The sequence below is a fragment of the Rutilus rutilus genome (genome assembly GCF_951802725.1).
Source record: "Rutilus rutilus genome assembly, chromosome: 5".
Classification (NCBI taxonomy): domain Eukaryota; kingdom Metazoa; phylum Chordata; class Actinopteri; order Cypriniformes; family Leuciscidae; genus Rutilus; species Rutilus rutilus.
In genome coordinates, this window is record NC_140213.1 from 43,480,878 (window position 1) to 43,502,463 (window position 21,586).

At 37.0% G+C, this 21,586-nt stretch overlaps 2 protein-coding genes across 2 annotated transcripts; one reads left to right on the forward strand and one right to left on the reverse strand.

The window, feature by feature from the left end:
- Positions 1-66: 66 nt before the first annotated feature.
- On the forward strand, positions 67-6,816 carry LOC311290369 (uncharacterized protein; the record flags this gene model as incomplete). Its single annotated transcript, XM_084408808.1, has 7 exons — positions 67-234; positions 344-468; positions 565-631; positions 2,262-2,415; positions 2,496-2,641; positions 2,760-2,870; positions 6,625-6,816. Exons 1-7 carry the CDS (start codon positions 82-84, stop codon positions 6,814-6,816), a joined length of 948 nt encoding a protein of 315 aa, XP_084264934.1. The 5' UTR covers positions 67-81.
- Positions 6,817-6,875: 59 nt separating this feature from the next.
- Positions 6,876-19,325, reverse strand: nucb2b (nucleobindin 2b). The gene is made up of 13 exons (XM_084408806.1): positions 19,137-19,325; positions 18,198-18,323; positions 17,769-17,876; positions 17,535-17,667; positions 17,169-17,272; positions 15,814-15,999; positions 14,157-14,247; positions 14,019-14,077; positions 13,819-13,911; positions 13,634-13,723; positions 12,913-13,083; positions 7,805-7,865; positions 6,876-7,695 (listed from the first exon to the last, which is right to left on the reverse strand). Exons 2-13 carry the CDS (start codon positions 18,321-18,323, stop codon positions 7,613-7,615), a joined length of 1,305 nt encoding a protein of 434 aa, XP_084264932.1. The 5' UTR covers positions 19,137-19,325; the 3' UTR covers positions 6,876-7,612.
- Positions 19,326-21,586: the final 2,261 nt, after the last annotated feature.

A 21,586-nucleotide genomic window follows, 5' to 3' on the forward strand; every position in this document is an offset into this window, starting at 1 on the left:
AAAGAAGCGAAGATCCTTGCCACATTTCTTACGGATTTTCGAAAGAATTTTAATAGAAGTTTTGTTGTCTCAAGGGAAAGAATGGGGTTACCTGTCTTGGATTTCAGTGTCTACGAACTGGGAAAGGCCAATGTATCGGTTGCTAACTTGGAAAAGTTAAGTAAAGAATTGAGAAAGGCCTTTACCGAGGTGGGATTTGTTTATCTGAAAAACACGGGCATAAATCAGGAAGAGGTTTGTGAATTTATTTATTTTTTTACATTCTTGTAAGTTGTTACTTAAGAGAAGTTCTAAAGGGCTATTGTTTGTGGGCTGTCTATTATTTCTCTGTTCACTGTTTTAGGTGGAAAAAGTCATGCATGTTTCAAAGAAGTTCTTCTGTTTGCCAGAAGACATGAAGAAGCCTTTCAGCAGGGGAAGTTTCTCATGTAATGAGTTTCATGGCTGGATTGCGGTAGAAAATGAAATGCACGTCATTCTCTACATTCAGAAGCATTAGCCTACTGTAAAACTCACGAATGATGGACAAACATTTTAACGGTTCTAAATCCTGTCATTTCACAGTCTGAATCAACGCCGTCCCGGTGATCTGAAGGAGGCGTATAATTTAACATCTTTGAGCGCGGATAACGTAAAAACCTATTTCTTCTCATCTCTCTCTTTTTTTTTTTTGTGCAACCTCTAAAAATGTATGATCTATAGTTTGAATGTGTGTGTTGTATGAATGTAATCTGAACGTACTACATTGGCCACTCTCCTATGGCCTCATGAGATAGTAAAGGGTCCATGTGTCATCCAGGTAGGCTACCTTTTGCTTACTCTTTTATGAGTAGGCTAGGCTACTGTGAATTTGGACATAGCCTACTAGCCTACTCTTATCACTATATAGTAGGCAGAGATGGGAATATGGCATTATAAATAAACGGCGTTACTTTTTCCAGTAACGAGAGTAACGTTGATCAAACTAATTACTGTTTCCTCCGTTACAACGCCGTTACCGTTACTGACAATAAAATCAGTATGCGAAAGCCGCGAGCGCGCTCGACAGTGCGCGAGAGAGACCGAGTGTTTCCGAGAGCGCGCTCGACAGTGCGCGAGAGAGACCGAGTGTTTCCGAGAGCGCGCTCGACATTGCGCGAGAGAGACCGAGTGTGTCCGACTCAGTCCGAGCATAATATAGACTAATTTGTTTATAAATAAATCACACATTTCAGCATTAGAATAATCTCTGTAGCATATTGGTATCATCTGCAACGTTTTAATTAGTTTACATGGGTATAAAATAAAACGGCAAACACGCCTAGAATTGGGCTTAAAACCGATGATGACGTTCTCTGTAGGTTATAAAAATAAAACACAAAAGTATTATCTTTTATTATTATTATTTATATTGGTACATTGTTCAGTATTATATTGAGAGCACTTTTTTACTATTGAGGAAGAAAATACTTCAGTTAGGCTATACAGTATGTCTACCAGTTGTAAAGGTGTGTGTGTTTTATAATTTTAATTTGCACTACAAAGAGTGTATGTGTAGGATGTATATTTTTTATTACTATTTATTTATTTTTGGTACATTTCTTAAGAAGCATAATTTATTTTTAGACTTATTTGTTGGCCGGTTGTGGTCTGTGCAATACATATTGAAGTTCTAAACCATCTATTGTGTTTTGTTGTTCCACTATAGTAATGATAATATTTTAATATTTAAGTTAATAGGTGTCTCGCACATTGTCCCACAGCAAAATTAAAATAGTGTAGATTAGAGTACAATGTTTTATAATAATAATTTATTCTATTTAGTGGCTATTTCATTCATTTAACATATTTAATATTGGGGGTATCCAAGTTATTTCACATATTTAAAGTAACACAATAGTTACTTTCCCTAGTAATTAGTTACATTTGTAATGATGTAACTCAGTTACTTTTTGTGGGAAGTAACTAGTAGGCTAACTATAACTAATTACTTTTTTAAAGTAACTTATCCAACACTGATAGTAGGGGAGTATGCAATTTCGGATGCAGCCTTGGTTTTGTATGTTCGTTTCATATTTATCCCCTAAGGGACAACATGATGGTAAAAAAAAATACACACACACACACACACACACACACACACACACACACACACACACACACACACACACACAAACCTATGAAATGAGAGGGACAAATATATTTAGCATTAACATTAAGAAAATATATCCCTAATATTCGTGATTGTAAACTTTATAATCCTCCATTCTCCATGTGCTCAGAATTGGCCTTCAGAAGGAGTAGAGGATTTTCGAGATGTCCATGTATCATTTTTCCTGCGCTGTAAGGATCTCTCTCTCCGAGTGCTCCAACTGATGGCTCTTGGGTTGGATATGGAACCAGAAGTCTTCCTCAACGCACATAAGCATATTGGAAGTAAGTACAAGTATGCACTACTTCTTCCTCCCAGTGAGTCAATGGCTCATAAACACCTTTATGCTGTGGTTTGTTTTAAGGTGCTGTGAATGCAACCACACTCCGGTCTCTGTACTACCCTCCGGTGAACAGCACACGTGTGAAGGAAAATCAGCTGCGCTGTGGTGAACACTCGGATTATGGGAGCATCACTCTGCTCTTCCAAAGCCCAGAGAGTGGACTGCAGGTGAATACCAATATATATATATATATATTTTTTTTTTACCATGTTTAATGTTGTCCTCTATCATTACGGATGCATGTGACAGTATGTTTGGCTCTGCATGTCTCTGTGTTTTCTCCAGGTTCTGAACAGGGCTGGTGAATACGTTTCGGCCCCAAGCATTCCTGGAACAGTTCTGATTAACATAGCAGACCTGATGCAAAGGTGGACCAGCGACGTGTACGTGTCTGCGGTAAGTTTCTTTTCTTTATAAGGCATTTCATTTAATAGTTTAATAGTTTTTAAAACTGTTGGGTTCCGAAAGTAAAAACTCCCCATTTTCTCCAAAGGGAAATTGATTTTTGACGATAACCTACTGTATAAACCTTTAAAAGTAGGGTAGGCAATTTCAGAGCGGCTAGCAATAGCAAGCTAGCTTTGAAAGCACGAGATCCCGGATCAAACAGCGCTGATGTGGAAACCAGGAGAAACATTGTACCATGAATGAACTAGTTATAGACTTTAAGTCCACAGATCAGCAACGTTCACCATGGATTTAATGTAGCAACACTAACTGTAACCATGGAAGTTTGGCAGGACTAGTAAAATGCTTTCCAGTACATCGCACATCTTTTTCCAGCACTTCAAAACTCAAATATCATCATATTTAAATGTTATTTTTAATGTGATGACCAAAACATTATTTGTTCATCCTTCAAAGATTACCCTCATTTATAAAACTAAAAGTTTCAAGATGTAGGAAAACTTGCACTTATTCAAAAATAATTTTTATTTTTATAAATATACTTTTTTATCTTAATATAAGACATAAAGAATATATTTTTGTCTACTTTTTATTTTTGACTGCTAAAACTAATATAATTAGTTGTTTGCCTTAATAATGTGGATACATAAATAAAAACAGTGGTTTAAATTCAAACTTTGTCTTAAAAAAAAAAGAAAAGTTAGTCCTGAGACTTCCACAGAAGATATATGTACATGTTTAAATAAAAATGGTTGCTCTCAGGATGTGAAGAGAGTTTTAACCAGTATAACAAAATGTTTATAAAAAAAAATATTGCCTACCTCACCTCTAAATGTCAATGTCAATGTCAATGTCACATTTATTTATATAGCACATTTCCAAGGCCAAGGGCCTACCAAAGTACTTCACAGTAAAATATACACAAAAATATTAGTCACACACTGATACATAAAAAACAATGAAATAACAAAATACTAAGAATAAAGGTACACATATAATACAACATTCATCAAGGCGGCTCCCCTGTGCCAAAAGCTACTTCAAACAAATGAGTCTTCAGCAATGATTTAAAAGTGGACAGGCTACTAGCAGTCCGCACAGCTACAGGCAGTGAGTTCCAGAGAGTGGGAGCTGCCACTGAGAAGGCTCGATCACCACTGGATCTCAGTCTAGATCTAGGAACCTCCAGGACCATCAGACTGGCTGAACGGAGGTCTCTGGAAGGCCTATGCAACCTGACAAGGTCTGTAAGGTACTCTGGGGCTATCCCATTAATACATTTAAAAACAAATAAAATAACCTTAAAATCAATCCGATACTTTACTGGAAGCCAGTGAAGCGATGAGAGCACTGGAGTAATGTGCTCCCGCTTCTTCCTGCCACTTAAAAGGCGAGCTGCTGCATTCTGTACAAGCTGCAGACGATAGAGCTCAGACTTCCCAATGCCTGTATACAAGGAGTTACAGTAATCCAGGCGAGAGGTAATAAAAACATGAGGTCAGCCTGTCTCAGATACGGTTTGACTTTAGCTATCAGTCTAAGCTGAAAAAAGCTTGCCTTAACCACAGCACTAACCTGCTTATCCAGTTTAAAAGCACTGTCGACAATCACTCCAAGATTCCTGGCATGGGATCTTAAGTGAGGTGCTAGTTGGCCAAGGGAGCTGGTAAGAACCTGAACCAACTCTGGACGACCAAACAAGACAACCTCCGTTTTATTCTCATTAAGTTTTAAAAAGTTTTGGTCCATCCATGTCTTAATATCGCTCATGCAGTTTATCACAGCCTGCAAAGATTCTTTAGCTGGAACCTTTAGCGGTAGATACACCTGCACATCATCAGCGAAGCAGTGGAAGGAGATGCCATGCTTCCTGAAAATGAATCCCAAAGGTAGCATATACAGGGTGAACAGGAGTGGACCCAGAACCGACCCCTGCGGTACCCCACAGGTCAGAGGGGCCACTGAGGAGGAAAACTGTCCCATTTGTACAGAAATTGATCTGTCTGTTAAATACGACTCAAACCACTGTAGGACAGTGCCTTTTAAGCCAACACAGTGCTCTAAGCGCCACAGAAGAATTTTATGATCAACTGTGTCGAAGGCTGCAGTCAAATCAAGCAGAATTAGAATGGCACAGTTGCCAGTATCAAGGTGTAAGAACAGATCATTAAAAACTTTTAAAAGAGCAGTCTCCGTGCTGTGACGAGACCTAAAACCAGACTGAAACTGTTCATAAACATCAGCTGTTTTTAAAAATTCTTGGACCTGAATTAACACAGCTCTTTCTAAAACCTTTGAAATAAAAGGGAGCTTAGAAATAGGTCTAAAATTAGACAAAACCAGAGGGTCTAAGTTCTTCTTCTTCAGAAGAGGCTGAACTATGGCATGTTTAAAGGAGGATGGAACGCAGCCAGAACTTAGACACAAATTAATAAATTTCAAAATAAAAGAATCCACCGAACAGAAGACCTCCTTAAACAGACATGATGGAATACTATCAGTTTGACAGTTAGCAGGGCGTAAATGTGCAACTATCTCATTCAGTTCAGAGAGAGAGACCGGTTCAAAACTGTCAAAGACAGCTGTGCTTGCTAAAGGAGCTGAGGGGACCTGAGCAGACCGAGAGAGTGGGATTCTAATAGCAGAAATCTTGTCTGTAAAAAACTGCAGAAAAGCCTCACAGAAGCTAGAAGAAGGCTCCATACAGACAACATCACCAGAGTTCACTAGTGAATCAAATACATTAAAAAGAACCTGAGGCTTATGAGCATTTTTTGACACAAGTGAGGAGAAATATTCAGTTTTTGCCGTTTTTACAGCCTGCTGATAATTAATAAGACTGTCCTGAAGGAGTTCCCTAGAAATTTGAAGATTGTCCTTTTTCCATTTTCTCTCCGCCTGTCTACATGTGCGCCTAAGTGTACGAGTGGACTCATTCAGCCAGGGCTCCTTCTGTGGCTTTATGCGCTTTAAAGTCATGGGTGCAATCGAATCTAAAATCTTAGTACAGAGAGAATCAAACATTGCTATGCATTCATCCACACTGCGGTCATTAAGATCATCCAGAGAGTATAAAAAAGAGTCTTTAAAAATATCACAAAACAACTGTGGAGTTCCAGAATTAAAAACACGAAGACGACGCAGAGGAGCTGCGCTTAGAGAGGGAGCAGGCACAGAGATGGAGAATAGAACAGGTAAATGGTCAGATAGAAGTGTGTGGCCGATCTCAGTTATCTGTATGTCCAGCCCATATGACAGCACAAGATCCAAAATATGACCCTTTTCATGCGTGGGCTCCCGAACAGACTGCATAAGGTTAAAAGAGTCAATTACATTCATAAAGTCTTTGACCAGAGGTCTGTTCTCACAACAAGACAGACCTGTCATGAGCAATGATATTTGCTTTTGTTGAAGCAATCTTTACCTTATTCACTTAATTTCTTATTTCTAAAATAATTGTTTAACAGTGGAATTCTCGGTGGAAAACTACATTACCCATGATGTTGTGCAAAAATTGACAAATAGAGCTCTACAGAAGATTCACTCCTATGAAGCACCATGAATAAAGGAATCGAGTCGGTCTCCCTCAATATAATTTCAACGGCAGGCCTTGTCTGGCCAAACAAATTATAATTAATAATTTAATAATATAATAATTCCGGAACCAACTCCGCTGAAAAGTAGGCAGGCACTAATGCAGTCTATTGCACTGTTGAACTCTTCTCTATGATTGACCCCTCAGGCTCACAGGGTGTTGCTGCCCCCTGCAGGAGACTCCAGCACACGCCAGTCTTTGGCTTTCTTTGTCCAGCCTGATGATGAAGCCATCATTTCATGCTGCGATGGATCCGATAAATATCCTCCTATTAATTCATTTGATTACCTTTTATCAAGGTTCAATGATACCTATGGCAAAAAACAAGCTCTGGTTTAAGTGGAAGTTTACAATCGTATTTAAAAACACAAAGTGGTAATAATCATCAAAGCACATAATTGGTGGAGCTGAGATAATTTAATTATATTTTAAAGAAATGTACAGCACAGTCACTTTTTTACACTCACAAAGGAAACAAACAAAGCCAAAATTGCCTCATGAATGCACAATTTTATGATTAATTGGATTTCTGTAAAAAAAAAAATTGTCACTTGTGATTTATTTTGTTTTAAATCAATTTTAAGAAACTTTGTACATCTAGGATTGACTTTACACTGAAGCTAAAGCAAAAAGACGTATTACAAAACAATGCCAATCTGGCCTGTATTTAATTAAATTATAGTTTGTATGTGATGATGTTGTTATAGTTATCCTGTGTTGGATATTAACGTGTTTTTTATTCTCTGCACCTTTATTTACACCTGTATGTTTAGTATTGGAAGTGCGGTACAGTAGGAATGCTGAATTGTAGGGCTTTTAATATGAACACAGATTTATCCTATGAGGTTTGTGCAAATCAGAATTTACTAGGAAAGTTAAAATAGTTAACATCTCTAAACACACGTTTCAAGTACAATCCCTGTCCTCACAAACTGTAGACAAAAGTGTGATTGTCTGATTACATACTTTGGGATACAGTAACTAAAGCTTGGAGAATATTGTTTTGTGTTTGATAAGGAATGCCAATGTATTTGCTAAGAGACAGTAAATGGTTCTTTTGAATGTGAGAAAGGAAATATTTTACATTACATACAACAGACATACACAATACAGACACAGAGAAGAGCTTGAGCTGCTAAAAATGTGCAGGAAGGTCTTGCTGGTGACCTTGTGACATAGGCCGAGTGTCCCCAGGCAGCATCTCCACAGCAGAAGGAACTGCATTTGACAAAAAACAAAGATAAATTATGATAGAAAAATCAATATTTTGTTCCTTGTGACAAGGCATAGGACGTTGACCCCAAAAATGTAAAAGAGCTGCACCGACCTTTGGCCTGCACTGGAGTCTCTGTTTTCTGTACTTTCAACCGCTCCATGTGCTGAACCGCCTAAAGGAAACAAATAGGTTGAATAGGTGTATAATCAATAGAATAGATTAATATGTTAGAAAGTTTTTGTGGTGAGGCAGTACCTCACTTTAATGTTTAACCCTCAGAGAGTCTTCGGTCACTTCTGACCGAAAAAATTTCTGTTTTGAATTTTAAAAAATCACAGCTTCATCGGAAGGTTATGATACTTGGTGACTTTTATGGCATTAGGTATATGTATGCAAAAAAAAATTGAGGTCATGATCCGAGCATGCTAAGTGGTCGTAAAAAAAATAGTCACACTCAGTGCCTTCGGTCAAAAATGACCGACCCATAGGAAATGAATGGGAAATTTACAAAAACACAAAAATTCTCTGAATTTTTGTCTGTACAATCTACAAATCGGCCACGATTCTAAAAAAAAGTACACCGCAGTAAAGGGGTGACACTCTACAACATCAAGAGTGCAAAAAATTCACACCCACACACACACACACACATAGAAACACACTTTTATACACATACACACCAATAAATTCAGATTACAAAAAATCTGTTTTGAATTTTTAAAAATCACAGCTTCATTGGAATGTTACGAAACTTGGTGACTTTTCTGGCATTAGGTATGTGAACTTAGGGCTGTCACGATGTTAGGTTTTTCACACCACGGTTATTGTGGCCAAAATAATTCACGATATCGATATATCGCGATATCTATAGAATCTATTGGGGGGGGGGGGGGGGGGGGGGTGTGTTATCAGTCAAATGAATTTTTACTTTGTTTATATAGTTTTTCTTTTTTACCCAACAAACATAAGGATACTGATAAACACAAGGCACATGCATTTTTACTTCTTGCGTACTCAATCTATGGCAAATTTTTGTGAAGGAAGACAAGCATGTGAAGTTTATCTGGTTTCAAACTGAAGCCAAACACTGTCTGAAGGTTTCCTGAAGAACTGAAAAGCTCTTAAACCTGTTGTTGCACTGGTGCCAATAAAGTCATGCAGATGGCAGATTTGAATAAAAAAATCAAGTGCAAATACAAATAGCCTACAAAAATAAGATGAGTAAAGAAAACGGGATTCTTAATATAAATAATCACCCTTTATTAAATATATGAACACAGAAACCCCCTGTTAACAGTTAATGTCACGTTTCCATGATGACTAGTAAAATAATAGCCGCGTCGCGTCTATGACAACTCCAGGTATTGCACACCGGACACGCACTTTCTCAGTTTATGGCCAGCAATATCATTATGTTTAAGGACATTATGGAATTGAGATAATGTCTGTACTATGTTATGATTATACTGTACAATTAAATACAATAGTTGCTGAGTCTGTGATCTGAACACTTTTTTCTGCGCTCTGTGTCGCGGCAGGATTTTGAACAAGGTCTTGAGCCGTTGCTGGGCGCTGCGGACAGACGCCGAATAGAACCGCGCTGTGCTTCTCGTCCGGTGTGTGTAACATTACACTCATACAGAATGTGTTCGAATTTTAAAGACGTGGCGCTGCGCTTCTCGTCCGGTGTGCGACCACCTCTAAGGTGCTGTTTTCTTTGAAGCCGAAGAACTCTGTTGTTAATACTGGCGAGCTTACTTTTTTCGGGTGTGGACAGAGTGTTTCACTCTAGCTGCGCGGGCGCGGACGAGCGCTGCGTCTAGAAAACGCCAATATCGCCAATACCGGTATATTGTATTGCTCTAAATTAACACGATGTCGATATTTCATGCTTTGAATATCACGATTATCGTCAATACCGGTATATTGCGACACCCCTAATGTGAACACAGAAAAAAATTGAGGTCATGATCCGAGAATGCTAAGTGGTCGTAAAAAAAATAGTCACACTCATGGTCTTCGGTCAAAAATGACCCCCATAGGAAATGAATGGGAAATTGACAAAAACACAAAAATTCTCTACAAATCGGCCACGATGCAGAAAAAAAGTGCTCAGCAATGAAGGGGTGAAACTCTAAAACATCAAGAGTGAAAAACATAACATAATTAATAATTATAATTAAAATATATATATAATTAATATAATAATTATTAAAATTATTAAAATAATAATTAATAAAATGTTATAAACCTTGGCAAAAAGTATTATTTGACAATTTAAAAAAAAAATACAATCAATCCACATCTTAAAAGTAAGTAATTTGGTCCAAAAACAACTAGAATTCACAAGCATCTCCATTTAGAGCTATTACAGGCATCTAGTGGTAAACCCATGCAATAACATGATTTATTTAATTTTATGTTTAATAAATTGATTTATTTTTTTTATTTTTATTTTTTTTCTGAAAGCCTAGTCTCTATTTTAACTGAAAATACCGCATAGAAAAATAAAATAAAAAATAATAATAATTAAAAAAAAAAAACATTATTTTCAAATGGCAAAAAATGGACTATAAATATTCCATAAATATTAATAAGTTCAATCAAATTGTCTCAAAATACTAAATTAAAAAGAATAAATATTATAGAACAAAAATAAATTGCATTGGTTTTTACTGGGATGGAGGAAGTTTCATTTTTAGGTGTCCGGTCACTTCTGACCGGGAAGGCACTGAGTGTGACTGCTAAACGAAGACTCTCTGAGGGTTAAAAAGGGAATAGTTTAGTGACAAGAATGTCAGCATCAGGTAAATGCAGTGCTACAAAACGTTTTGTCACTTATTCAAAAGTTTGGGGTCAGTAAGATTTATTTATGCTTTTAAAAGAAGATTCTTATGCTCATCAAGGCTTATTTGAACAAAAAGAAAGTAGTATTGTGAAATTTTCAATATATTTGAAAATGTAATTTATTCTTGTAATGGCAAAGCTGAATTTGCAGCAGCCATTAAATACTTTGCTTAATAAAAGTATTAATTTCTTTATAAACGGTCCTTCTACTGTCCCTAAACTTTTGAATGATATTGGAAATAACTATGAATATATTTGTAAAAAACTTTTTCTTCCCCCATTAAGGTAACGAGGTTGCTTTAAATGGGTGCAGGTGCTTAATTGATTTGAAAAAAATTGCCAAACATCTTAATGGCCCTAAAATTAAGCTCAATCATCTGTTAGCAAAATACAATCTCTTGTATGTATTTAAAAAATAAATAAATAAATAAATAAATAAATAAATAAAAATCGGCCCTGGCATTTTGGCCCAGACTGGCCCACTATATGATCATAAACACCACCCATCTTTTTCCCACCTTTCTTGGATCGTCTCACCACCCAAAATTTGACATTTATTAATACAGTTGAACTATACTCCACAGTGATGAATCCTAAAACAAGCTATAAGCTGCATTGGCATAGCAATACCAGTGTTTCTCACAGGATGTTTGGTAAAACTGGTGGGTGGACCTCTGTCCTTCTAGCGGGGTTTGGGGGCATAAGAAAATTTTGTGCATTTTAATGTTAAATTCATCAATCTGGTGCACTTTTTTGAGAGTTCAAAATTAAAAGCTCCAACCCACATTCAGTGTGCAAATTAAACAAAACAAAATTTCAAACAGTGTCTATTTACACTTCACCTACTACATAATAATAGTTATAATATTAATCCAAAGACAGTAAAAGGCATATTTTGTAAAACAAATGCACTAAAAAATAAAGGAAACTTTCATAGTTTTGTAGGGCCTGTTTCTATTTTTTTCACGCTATTTCTCTGCACATTCCTTGCGTTTCTTCTCCATCTCGCTGACTATTTTGACAGATACACACTCAAACTGCTGCACGCTCGCTCACTCGTTTAAAGTTGTGATTGGGCCAGCCCAGTGTCAATCAAGAAAAGAACCAATGGGCCGCTGATCTACGTGTTTCATGGGCTGGTCTGTCAGGAAAAAAAAAACTAACACTGACTTTTTTTGACCAATGCATTACACCGGCACAAACCCAGCGCCGCCAATTAAGCAAAACAAAACAAAACGAATGGGCCGCCGATGTACACATTTTATTGGCCGTAAAAAAAAAAAAAAAAAAATTATGTATGAGATGTATCGGCCCAAAAAGCACGTCGGCCCACCGGGAAAGTGCCCGGTATGCCCGATGGCCAGTCCAGCCCTGTCCAGACATGTTCTTGACAGGTTTTGTAAAATGTACTCATGTCAGATAGCAACAACATCTCTAAGGGTACGTTTACACAACGATGTACTTACAAACGGAAAAGTTTTGCATATGGGCAACAACATTGTCAAAAGGATCCCCGTGCGCACGGATCTGCTAAAACGACTGAAAGCGCTGTATTCTGCTGTCAGGCCAGTAGTTGGCGATGTCACTTTGTAAAGAAACACTATGTGCCTATAGTCTGAACACGCAATACGCATGCACATGACATCACCGTTTTCACAAATTCACATGGAGACGAAAGCAGTATAGTTTTCAAAAACGTGTTCTTTGAAACCAGTTTTCAAAAGTGTGCGTTTTCAGGCAATTATTTTCGTGTAAATAAACAGCCAAAATGCATAAAAAGTTTTCCGTTTTTATTTTAAAAGTGTCTGACGGATTAATTTCCATGACTTTTCAATTCATTTTTGATGACCTGAAAAGGATTTTAATAGAGATTGTATTCACATTATCAGGACTGAAAATAACTAGAAAAATATACTCGGCATTGAAAAAAAAAATATCCATGACTTTTCCGTGAATTTTTTATATAATTTCCATAGGGGCTTTCACACGGGGGGAACATTTTCATAGTCCCTATAAGCGTTGGCGGAAGTATCTGCTTTATGGCGTGTTCGCACCACAGGAACGGAACGGTTTTAGTTCTAGGAACGCCTTTTGGGGGACTAAATTAGCTTCTATGTCTAACCCAGCACAATAGAAACTAACAGTGATGTAAATGTACAGATTGGACGAACGCATGCCATACGAAACACCGACATCCGCCATTTTTAAATAACTGTAGTTCTTATAACTACCCGGTGCAAAAGCCCCTCATGACTTGTCCAGGCCTGGAAATCACACTTTTGAAATTCCCTCATATTTCGAGATTTTCAAGGACTGTGGGAACCCGTATATCTCTCTCAGTGTCAGGGTGCAAGTTAGTGTCGCTCTTCTACCTGCTGTAGCTCCATTTTATTGGCGTTAAGCTGGTCCTGTTGTCTCTCCAGCTCCTCCCGCTGTTTCAGCAGGTCATTGGTCTTCAGGTTAAGGTCGTGCTCCTCTCGAGCGAGATGCTCCTCAAACTCTCTCAACTCTTCTTCCGTGTAGACTGGATTCTGCTCCAGAGTCTCGAGAGGAAGCAGACAAAGGACATTTATGTAAAGACAGTTTTACTCCACCTCTCAAAAGTTTAGGGTCGGTAAGATTTTTTTTTTTTTACGTTTTATGTTCAACCAAGGCTGCATTTATTTGGTCAAAAGTCAAATCTACAGTAAAATGGCAATATTATTATAATTTAAAATAACTTTTCTATTGTAGTGCATTTTAAAATGTAATTTATTCCCATTTCTTCAGTCACAATCCTTCAGAAATCATTCTAATTTGCTAATATGAAAAATTCTAATGATCAATATTGAAAACAGCTGTGCTGCTTAAAATTGTGGAAACAATAATAAAAGAATTTCAGCATTCTTTAATAAATAGAAAGTTATAGAACATTTATTTCATCTGTAACATTATAAATGTCTTTAATAAATGTGTGACAAACGTATTAATTTCTTTAAAAAAAAAAAAAAAAAAAAAAACCTAACCCCAAACTTTCAAACAGTAGATATCATGAAACACAGTTCACAAATAGGGTCGATTTGAATTTCATGTTGACTTCAAATGTTAAATTACCTCCCATCCACCTGGCTCTTGAAATTCTTTCCTATCTGTGGCAGTTATAAATTCATCTAGTGAAACAAGCCTGTCTCTGTTAGTGTCAATCTATGGACAGACAATACATAATAAATAATTACAAGTGAAACATCTTTGAAATAATATCATTAGCACATTCAATCCCCATGCTATGATGCTCCCACCTCATTCATCACATGCTCTCTCATACGAAGTCTGTCCTCCTCCATTTCCTGCATGTCATCCTCTTCACGTGCGGGATCATAGATCTTCTCTAGCTGAACGCGGTGGAGACAAACATCAGATTTAGCATCCCATAAAGCCACGTCATTCTCAACGATTCACTATTGTGTTAGCCCTGAACGGAAAGGTTATTAAGTGGAACCTCTTTGGTAAACAGCGCCTCGAGCTCCTGCTCATCGAAGTAGCCATCTCCATTAGTGTCTGTGAGAGCAAACAGATGTCAGAGTCGTGCAGTGATATCATCTACTGTGTTCAGAACGGAGAAGCTCAATGATCTCACCGTGCAGATTGAAGAACGTCTTTGGTTCAAACTCACTGGGATCCAATCCATCGGATTCCTGCCAGACCTCTTTCAGCTGGTCTTGACTGCCCTATTTATACAGAACAAATCCTCAACAATGACATATTTTAAATGTTTACTCAAAACCTTTAATTATCCAACATTTAAAAATGCGGTGTAACGGAAATAGTGACAGATCTTTACCATTCATATTCTGATGAAGTGAAAGGGATTATCGAAAATCGGTTTTCGATTGGACGGAGGCAGATCTGAACGCGAACTTGCAGTCGTTTGTAAGAAAGGAGGGGTTTATGTGGACGAAATGATTGGAGAAGTCTTGCATTCATCATATTTTGATTAAAAATGGTTCACAATAGAATGGTACAGGGATGAAGCATTTTTGTAGGCCAACCCTGGTTCCTTTGACCAAAACCCAATAGGGTTGACTTTAAGATTATTGCAGAAAATATGGTCTGTGACAAACTTCTGTCTGGTCTGTGATAGGCTAATCTTCAGAAATGAACAACTTATGAATTTTGAAGCATAAATGCAATCGGCAGAAGTCAAAAGCTAATCGTGGGCTATAAACAAACTACACATGACTTCAACGTCATCATCACCAAAGCCGCCTTTCCACTGCACACGACAAACGACAGCCGCTGGACCGGAAAGTCATTCATTTCCAATGGAAGCTTCAGATGCGTTGAAATATCTGAACTTCTGCGGCTAGACCGTATGTGAGGTATAATCAAAACTATGAGCGCAAAGCTAGAATTACCTATATTTTAACACTTCAATGTTATTCTGCAAACGCTATTTCTGTAAAATTACGATTATTAATACTTATGGCAGAAATAATTATTTTATAATTATGAAAACAATATTTATATTGATTAGCTCTATAAAATATACTATGTTTTTATTTTAAATGTATTGAGGGTCACGACCAATTTCAAAGTTCTGTGCGACTGCCACTAGGGGGCGAAATGCGACAATCGTATGCGAATGTCGTGTGCCGTTGAAAGGCGGCTTAAGTTTCCGACAGCTCTTTCAGTCTTTAAAACATTTTCTCTGAAAGTTCGAGTTATGATAGTTTGCAAGGGCGCGATTGTACAGTAAACGCAATGAGGCAGTGAAAGCGACTGAGTAGATGAGTTTACCTGTTCGGCTGATGACACTTAATGTCCTAGAAAACCTCTGTAGTCCCATTTAGTCACGTTACACCACAAGTAAAAGTGGATATTACTGATGTATTTTATATCGTAGAACAAAACGTGAAAATATCTTGAGCTTGTGTTCACCACAGACTTTATTTCAAGCATTTAACCAAAAATCCATTAAAAAAAAAAAACCCACTGACATCAAGAAGATGGAACCGGAAGTGCTAAAATTCGAACTCATTTCCAGGTTTTGGCCTACAAAAATATGTCATTCCTGCACCACTCTATAAAATCAATAACGTGAATTTAGAAAAAAGATTGGGGGAATTTCCATCTTAAGCGACTTTAAACATCACCAAACATAGAAAGGGTTCCGACCACTCGTGAAAATGCTTCTATTTATAATAGAATAAAAAAAATGATAATAGAATTAAGCAATATCACAAACTGGCTTATTTGATTATAACAGTAGTTTAAGAAGTGTGTCTTTTGCTTACAGGGTGATTGATTTTGGGATGGTCTGCATGTTTCTTCTTCATCTCTTCGTAGTGTTCCTCCTCTTTTTTGCGCGCTTCCTCATCCAGCGTCTTAAGATGTTCCCTCCGCTCGAGTTCCTTCATCATCTCGTACTTCTTGAACTCTTCGTGTCGCTCCTTGTCAAAGTTTTCCAGGTCATTAGTGGCCTTAAAAAAAAAAGGAAAAAAAAAGGAAACAAGTAGAAAGGAAAATGTGAATGTGTGATGCGGAGACCAACAACTCACTGTGTGTGTAGATCTCCACCCAAATTGCCAAGTAATCTTAAATTGCACTTGGCAAATAAAACTTGCTACTTGACTACTTGCTACTAGCCTTGTTAGAAGTCTTGTTTCTCTTTTTATCTATTATCAGAAATTAATCTTGGACACATTAAGCCACCAAAATTTACATTACATTTTCATATCTAAAGCAACTTGTATTGCATTCGTGCAGGGCTTGACATTAACTCTTTTGCTCACCAGAAACTGTGGCTAGTGGTTTTCCAAAGTTACTAGCCACTCAGCATTATCACTGGCCACAATTTTGACATCGATACAATGGGGAAAACTGCCATAAAGATATTTTTAATATCGCATAATTTGGCAGCAGGTTTATTAGGCTTCTGTCACTTTAAGACCTGACACATGGATCCATTATACTGTTACACATGCATTTCTTTCTCTTAAAACATAACTGACTGTGTTTACGTGAAAACTCGCCAAGACAGGCATTTTAACATTATTTTGTGTGTATTTGACTGTTTAAGTGCAATGCAGCAAAAAATAACTCAATTTAGTACTGAGATGCAGCGTGATGTGCGTGCGCTTTGTGTGCGAGAACAAAATCTGCAGAAATTATGCGCAATAAGCACAATCTCGGCGAAATTTAAACCCTGTAACACCAACAATATTCATCCAGAGCAAGTGTAACAAGTGATTGAGGGGAGGTGGGTTTGTGTGTCAATATGCACAGTTCATACATCCCATGGCATTCAAGCCCATAACCTTGGTGTTGCTAGCATCATGCTGTACTGTTTGAGCTACAGGAACAATACTGAAAGGTTTTTGTGACAGGTGCAGTTTCACTGAGAGATATATGATGCTGCTTGTGATAAATTACCTGTGATTTTTTTTGTCAAAAATACGGAAGGAGAAACAGCGAAATCAATAAAATCTTTGTGTTAAAACACATTTAAGTAGATAATCTAGTAATAAATATTTATGGGCAGATATTTTTCACCAGCCAAAAAATGTAATTTTATGCCCCGAGCACAAATGTGTGACATTTATTAGTGAATGTAGAATGAAACCAACAGGAAGTCTGATTTAGACCCTACCGACTGAATGAGGCGATCCAAGTCATCCACCTCGAATGTGTGTGGATTCATGTGATTCAGATGCTCAAACTGTTTCAGAAGGGCTTGGTGGTCCACTGCCGTGCCTTGGGGGAAACGGAAAGCATCTCATTTTTCATTTGTTTCTTGTCTTTGCAGCAGGCTAGAGTTACTGGTCTATAAAGTAAACCGCGATATGGAGAGTTTGATGAATGACACTCTCAGATAACACATTCTGTATCTTCCCATATCTGTGCTCTCCGAGCCTGCCGACCGTAAATAAAGAAACGAGATGGTGGAGGACATTTCACGATATGCGACAAGGCAATAACAAAAACAGTTGTGCTTGTAAAGAGATTCCCGTGCTACCTTTTTCTCCATTCATGTCTTGTTTGACTTTGATTAGGGTGCGCAGTCTGTTCACTTCTTGCCTCTTTAGCTCATCAAGTTTAGTTCTCACGTGATGGCTGACGAAGTCCAACTCTTTAGCCAGCTTTCCTTGCTGATTTCGCCAAATAGGGAGTGAGAGGTAAGCAACGCGGTGTTTAGACAATCTGATTTAACCTCTGCAAAGTAAAATTGGAAAATAAAGTGCTGCAATACCTTGATGTCTTCCATGTCTGTGTTATGAAGTTTCTCTCTGAAATGTGGGTCCTTTTCCAGGAAGTCAATAACCTCTCTGAGATATCGATCATAGTGCAATCCAGTGTCCTAAATGAATTTAAATTAGATGTACACATTGAAGTACAGAGGAGACCAGGAAAACTAAATCTTTTTAAACCCACAGGATAATAAACGTTTGCAAAAAGGACTGAGCAATAAAGCCAGTCTGTGTCGGTCAAACACCCCTTTCTCCTCATTGTAAGCATCACATTATACTGTATATAATACATGCTTACAAAAAGTTTTCAAACTGTATGTCAGCAAAAAGCGTCACACCCATTCGAACAATAGACCAGCACGTCTCACATTAGTATAAACACTACTAGTATAAAGGTAAAAACTATTTTTAAATTAAATCACATTACTTACTTCGCTTTTCGGTGGCTCCAGTTCCTCTACTGGAGGGCTCACTTTGGTTTTATCCACAGCAACTGGCAGTGCATCCAAACAAGCCCACAGACACAGTATCAAGCAGCAGTGCGACGGTCCCCACATCTGGGAAAGCACATGAACGTCACAGGTCATTTTTGATGTTGATATCTTTGTAGACTGAATAAGTGCATGTATATGCTTTGTACATATAAGTCTCACCAACTTTAAAGATTCATGCAAAAATGTAAATTCTGTCATAATTTACTCGCTCTCAAATTGTTCCAAACCTGCATGAAATTCTTTCTTCTCCTGAACACACACACACACGACATTTTAAAAACTAAATTCTGGAAACCAAACAGTAGACCCCATTGACTTCCATAGTATTCTTTTCCCCATCAACTGTTTGGTTACCCATATTCTTCAAAATATCTTCTTTTGTGTTCAGCAGAAGAAAGAAACTCATACAGGTTTGGAACAACTTGAGGCTGAGTAAATTATGACAGAATTTTCAGTTTTAGGTGAACTATCCCTAGCAGCAGGTGTCATCATCATTAGTAAAGTGATGCAAACTAAATACAAACTTATTTTTAATACAAACTAAAACAAAACATTTACGTCATTATCTTTTTTGTTTTTAAAGGGAGCTTAACTACACCAACGCGTGACGTCACTGGCACGTGTTAGATAAACCTTGTCATTCCCTATGCCTGTAACAGGCAAGACATCGTTTTCAATAATTACGAGCAAATAAACCCAAATTATGTGTTCAGACTGAAATCATATCGGTAATCATAGGTACTAAATGGCGCGAATTTCTTAACTTCTTTTTCTTTGAACACAAAACTATAATATTACCCCACCATATGTTTCTAAGCATCAACTGTAATAGAATACAGCAGCTGATATTGTAAGACGCAACAGGTGAGCACCTACCCTAAATGATCCCCTGAGAGTAGTATTTACACACTCTCTCGATGTAGCTGTCTTCGTCTCGATCAAGCCTTACAGATAATCGCTCTGACAGATCATTTGCAACTTGTTTTAACGTTACCTGATATGCGCTAAACACAGTTCCTTAATGGAAACGATATAGCCACGCCCCTCGCTCTGGTGATTGGAGGAACCTGTGGCGCTTCCTCCTTTGATTTTTAAGCGTTGGTCTGTCATTGGGCATGTTATCTGTCTGTCAAGGGTTACCATGGTAACTTGGCAAGTACGCTTGTTATAAGAGGTACGTGGCGTTCACTTGTCTACTCCACACAGCTCCGAATTTAAACAGCTGAGTGTCATTCACGCTTCTTTTGGCAAGACGACACAACCATCACTCAGCTGTTATCTTGGTTGTGTTTGTAAGGTGGGTTCTGACGTTAAATTCCAGATGTAAAAAAAACTGGAACATATATATATATTAACTGTAATATATATAATATAACTGTAGTATAGTAATATATATTAACTGCATCATAAATCCTGTAAAAAATGTACTTTTTTTTTAAATGTATGTACACTTATAATACTATACTTACTATTATATTACCTTTGCATAAAAAAATTATGATAATTAAACAACAACAACAACTAGTATCCTGTGAGAATGCTGTGGGAGTGATGGTTAGCATCTTTCTTCTGACTGCCATTATCAATCTCTCTATTTTTATTTCTCTTTTTGAAAGTTGTGAGAACACTGTTGTTGTGTTTGCTATTTGAGCAAATGAGAACACAAAAAATATATATTAAATGTAGGCTAGTCTCTCATTCACCACCACAAGTTTACCCAACTATGACGACTTATGCTTCTGAGAAATGCACTAATCAAACGGGTAAGAACATAATGTAGGCTACCTCAGAAATTAATTGGCCTCATAGGGCTGAAATAGAACAATTTAATATATATTATAAACTTTGGTTTTACAGTCTGTATCTCTATGTATCAAGTGAGATATTACATTTAGATAAAGATGGTGAATTGATGCCATTTAAAAAAAAAAAAAAAAAAAAAAATCGCTCATTATTTTTCCTCTCAGTCTGTTAAATGTCTGTATATGTTCCAAAAACCATTAAGGGTTAAACAAGCCTATAATACACATGCCTTGGAATTTAGGCATTTAAAACCATATTTTTGTGTATGTAACATTCATGATTACATTTTGATAAAAAATAAATAAAGTAAATTAGATTAGATATAGATTGCTATTGTATCTATAGTGGATATAATTGTGGTAGAGTTAGCTGTGATCATGTCTTAACAAGATCGACTAGGCCTACACATTTTTGGCTTTTAAACATTTCAGCAGAAATATCTTCTCAATCTCTTTGCAATGTCTATATCTAGCCATTAGATGGCACTTATAGTCTACCAATAGGAAATACAGGCCTTTCCTAAACATTGCTTTTGAGTCAGTGTTCATGTAACAGTGCTGAACATAAAGACATATACCCTATTTTAATACATGAACGAATGGATTGATGTCTTTCTATCTGTGATCATACCACTGCTAAAACGTGTTGGATGTTTTATTGTACAACAACTTTCCACTATAGTAGATTGCTGTAGCTGTCAGGTTGTTGATGTGTGCTTTTGCTTTGCTGTAGTCTAATGTTGTTTCGCATTGGTTGCTGTTTGCTGTGTTTTTTTTACTTCTGTCCTGTTTGGGCATGCTGATTTTATTTTTGTTTTTTTGGCATTTGTTCTTAAACCTTGTTTTATAACCAGTCAGCTGGTCAGTTTAAGTGTTTCTAACTTTCTAACAGTTACAGTATAAATAATAAGACCAGGTTGGTTAGTTGGGAAGATGCTTAAAAAAAAAAAAAGTATTTAAGGTAATACTTTTTTGGGGGTCATGTGTTTGATGCCATCTGATTTTGCTTATATTTTCCTTGTTAATGAATTTTTTAATCTTTATATGATGTATTTTCTAGGTAATGTTGTCAGGAAAATTAGCTTTATTAAGCGCCCAATTATATTATATCTGGATTTAGAGAAGTCAGAAAGATCATTTCAGGTACTGCTTCTGTAATACTGCAAACCGGTATCGTCTAGGTAAGCGCCACCGTCCTTATTTGTTCCTACCTTCGTGAGCATATGTTGTTCTCATAACCTTTTGAAAACAGCTGCTGTTTAAAGAAACTTATCTAAAGATGTAGTCAATAGAGCCATCTGGTGGTTTTTGTAGATTTAATCTACGAAACAACAAAGACATTTGAGCAACATAATTAAACTGGCTGTTCCTGTGCCTGGAAATATATTAAAAAAGAAATACTGCAATATAGACCTGAGACCACTAGTAAAAAAAAAATCATCTGTTTTACATATTTCTAATTGAAAATATTTTATTGCAATTGTATTGTCCTGTTATAAATATAATATAAATGTATAAGAAGGC

Excerpts from the sequence above, each read along its gene's own strand:
- nucb2b (XM_084408806.1), bottom strand. The coding sequence starts at position 18,323 with ATGTGGGGACCGTCGCACTGCTGCTTGATACTGTGTCTGTGGGCTTGT. Across the intron at positions 17,273-17,534 it reads AGACATGAATGGAGAAAAAG|GCACGGCAGTGGACCACCAA; the intron begins GTAGCACGGGAA and ends GTTTCCCCCAAG. Across the intron at positions 7,866-12,912 it reads ATAAAATGGAGCTACAGCAG|GCGGTTCAGCACATGGAGCG; the intron begins GTAGAAGAGCGA and ends TGTTTCCTTTAG.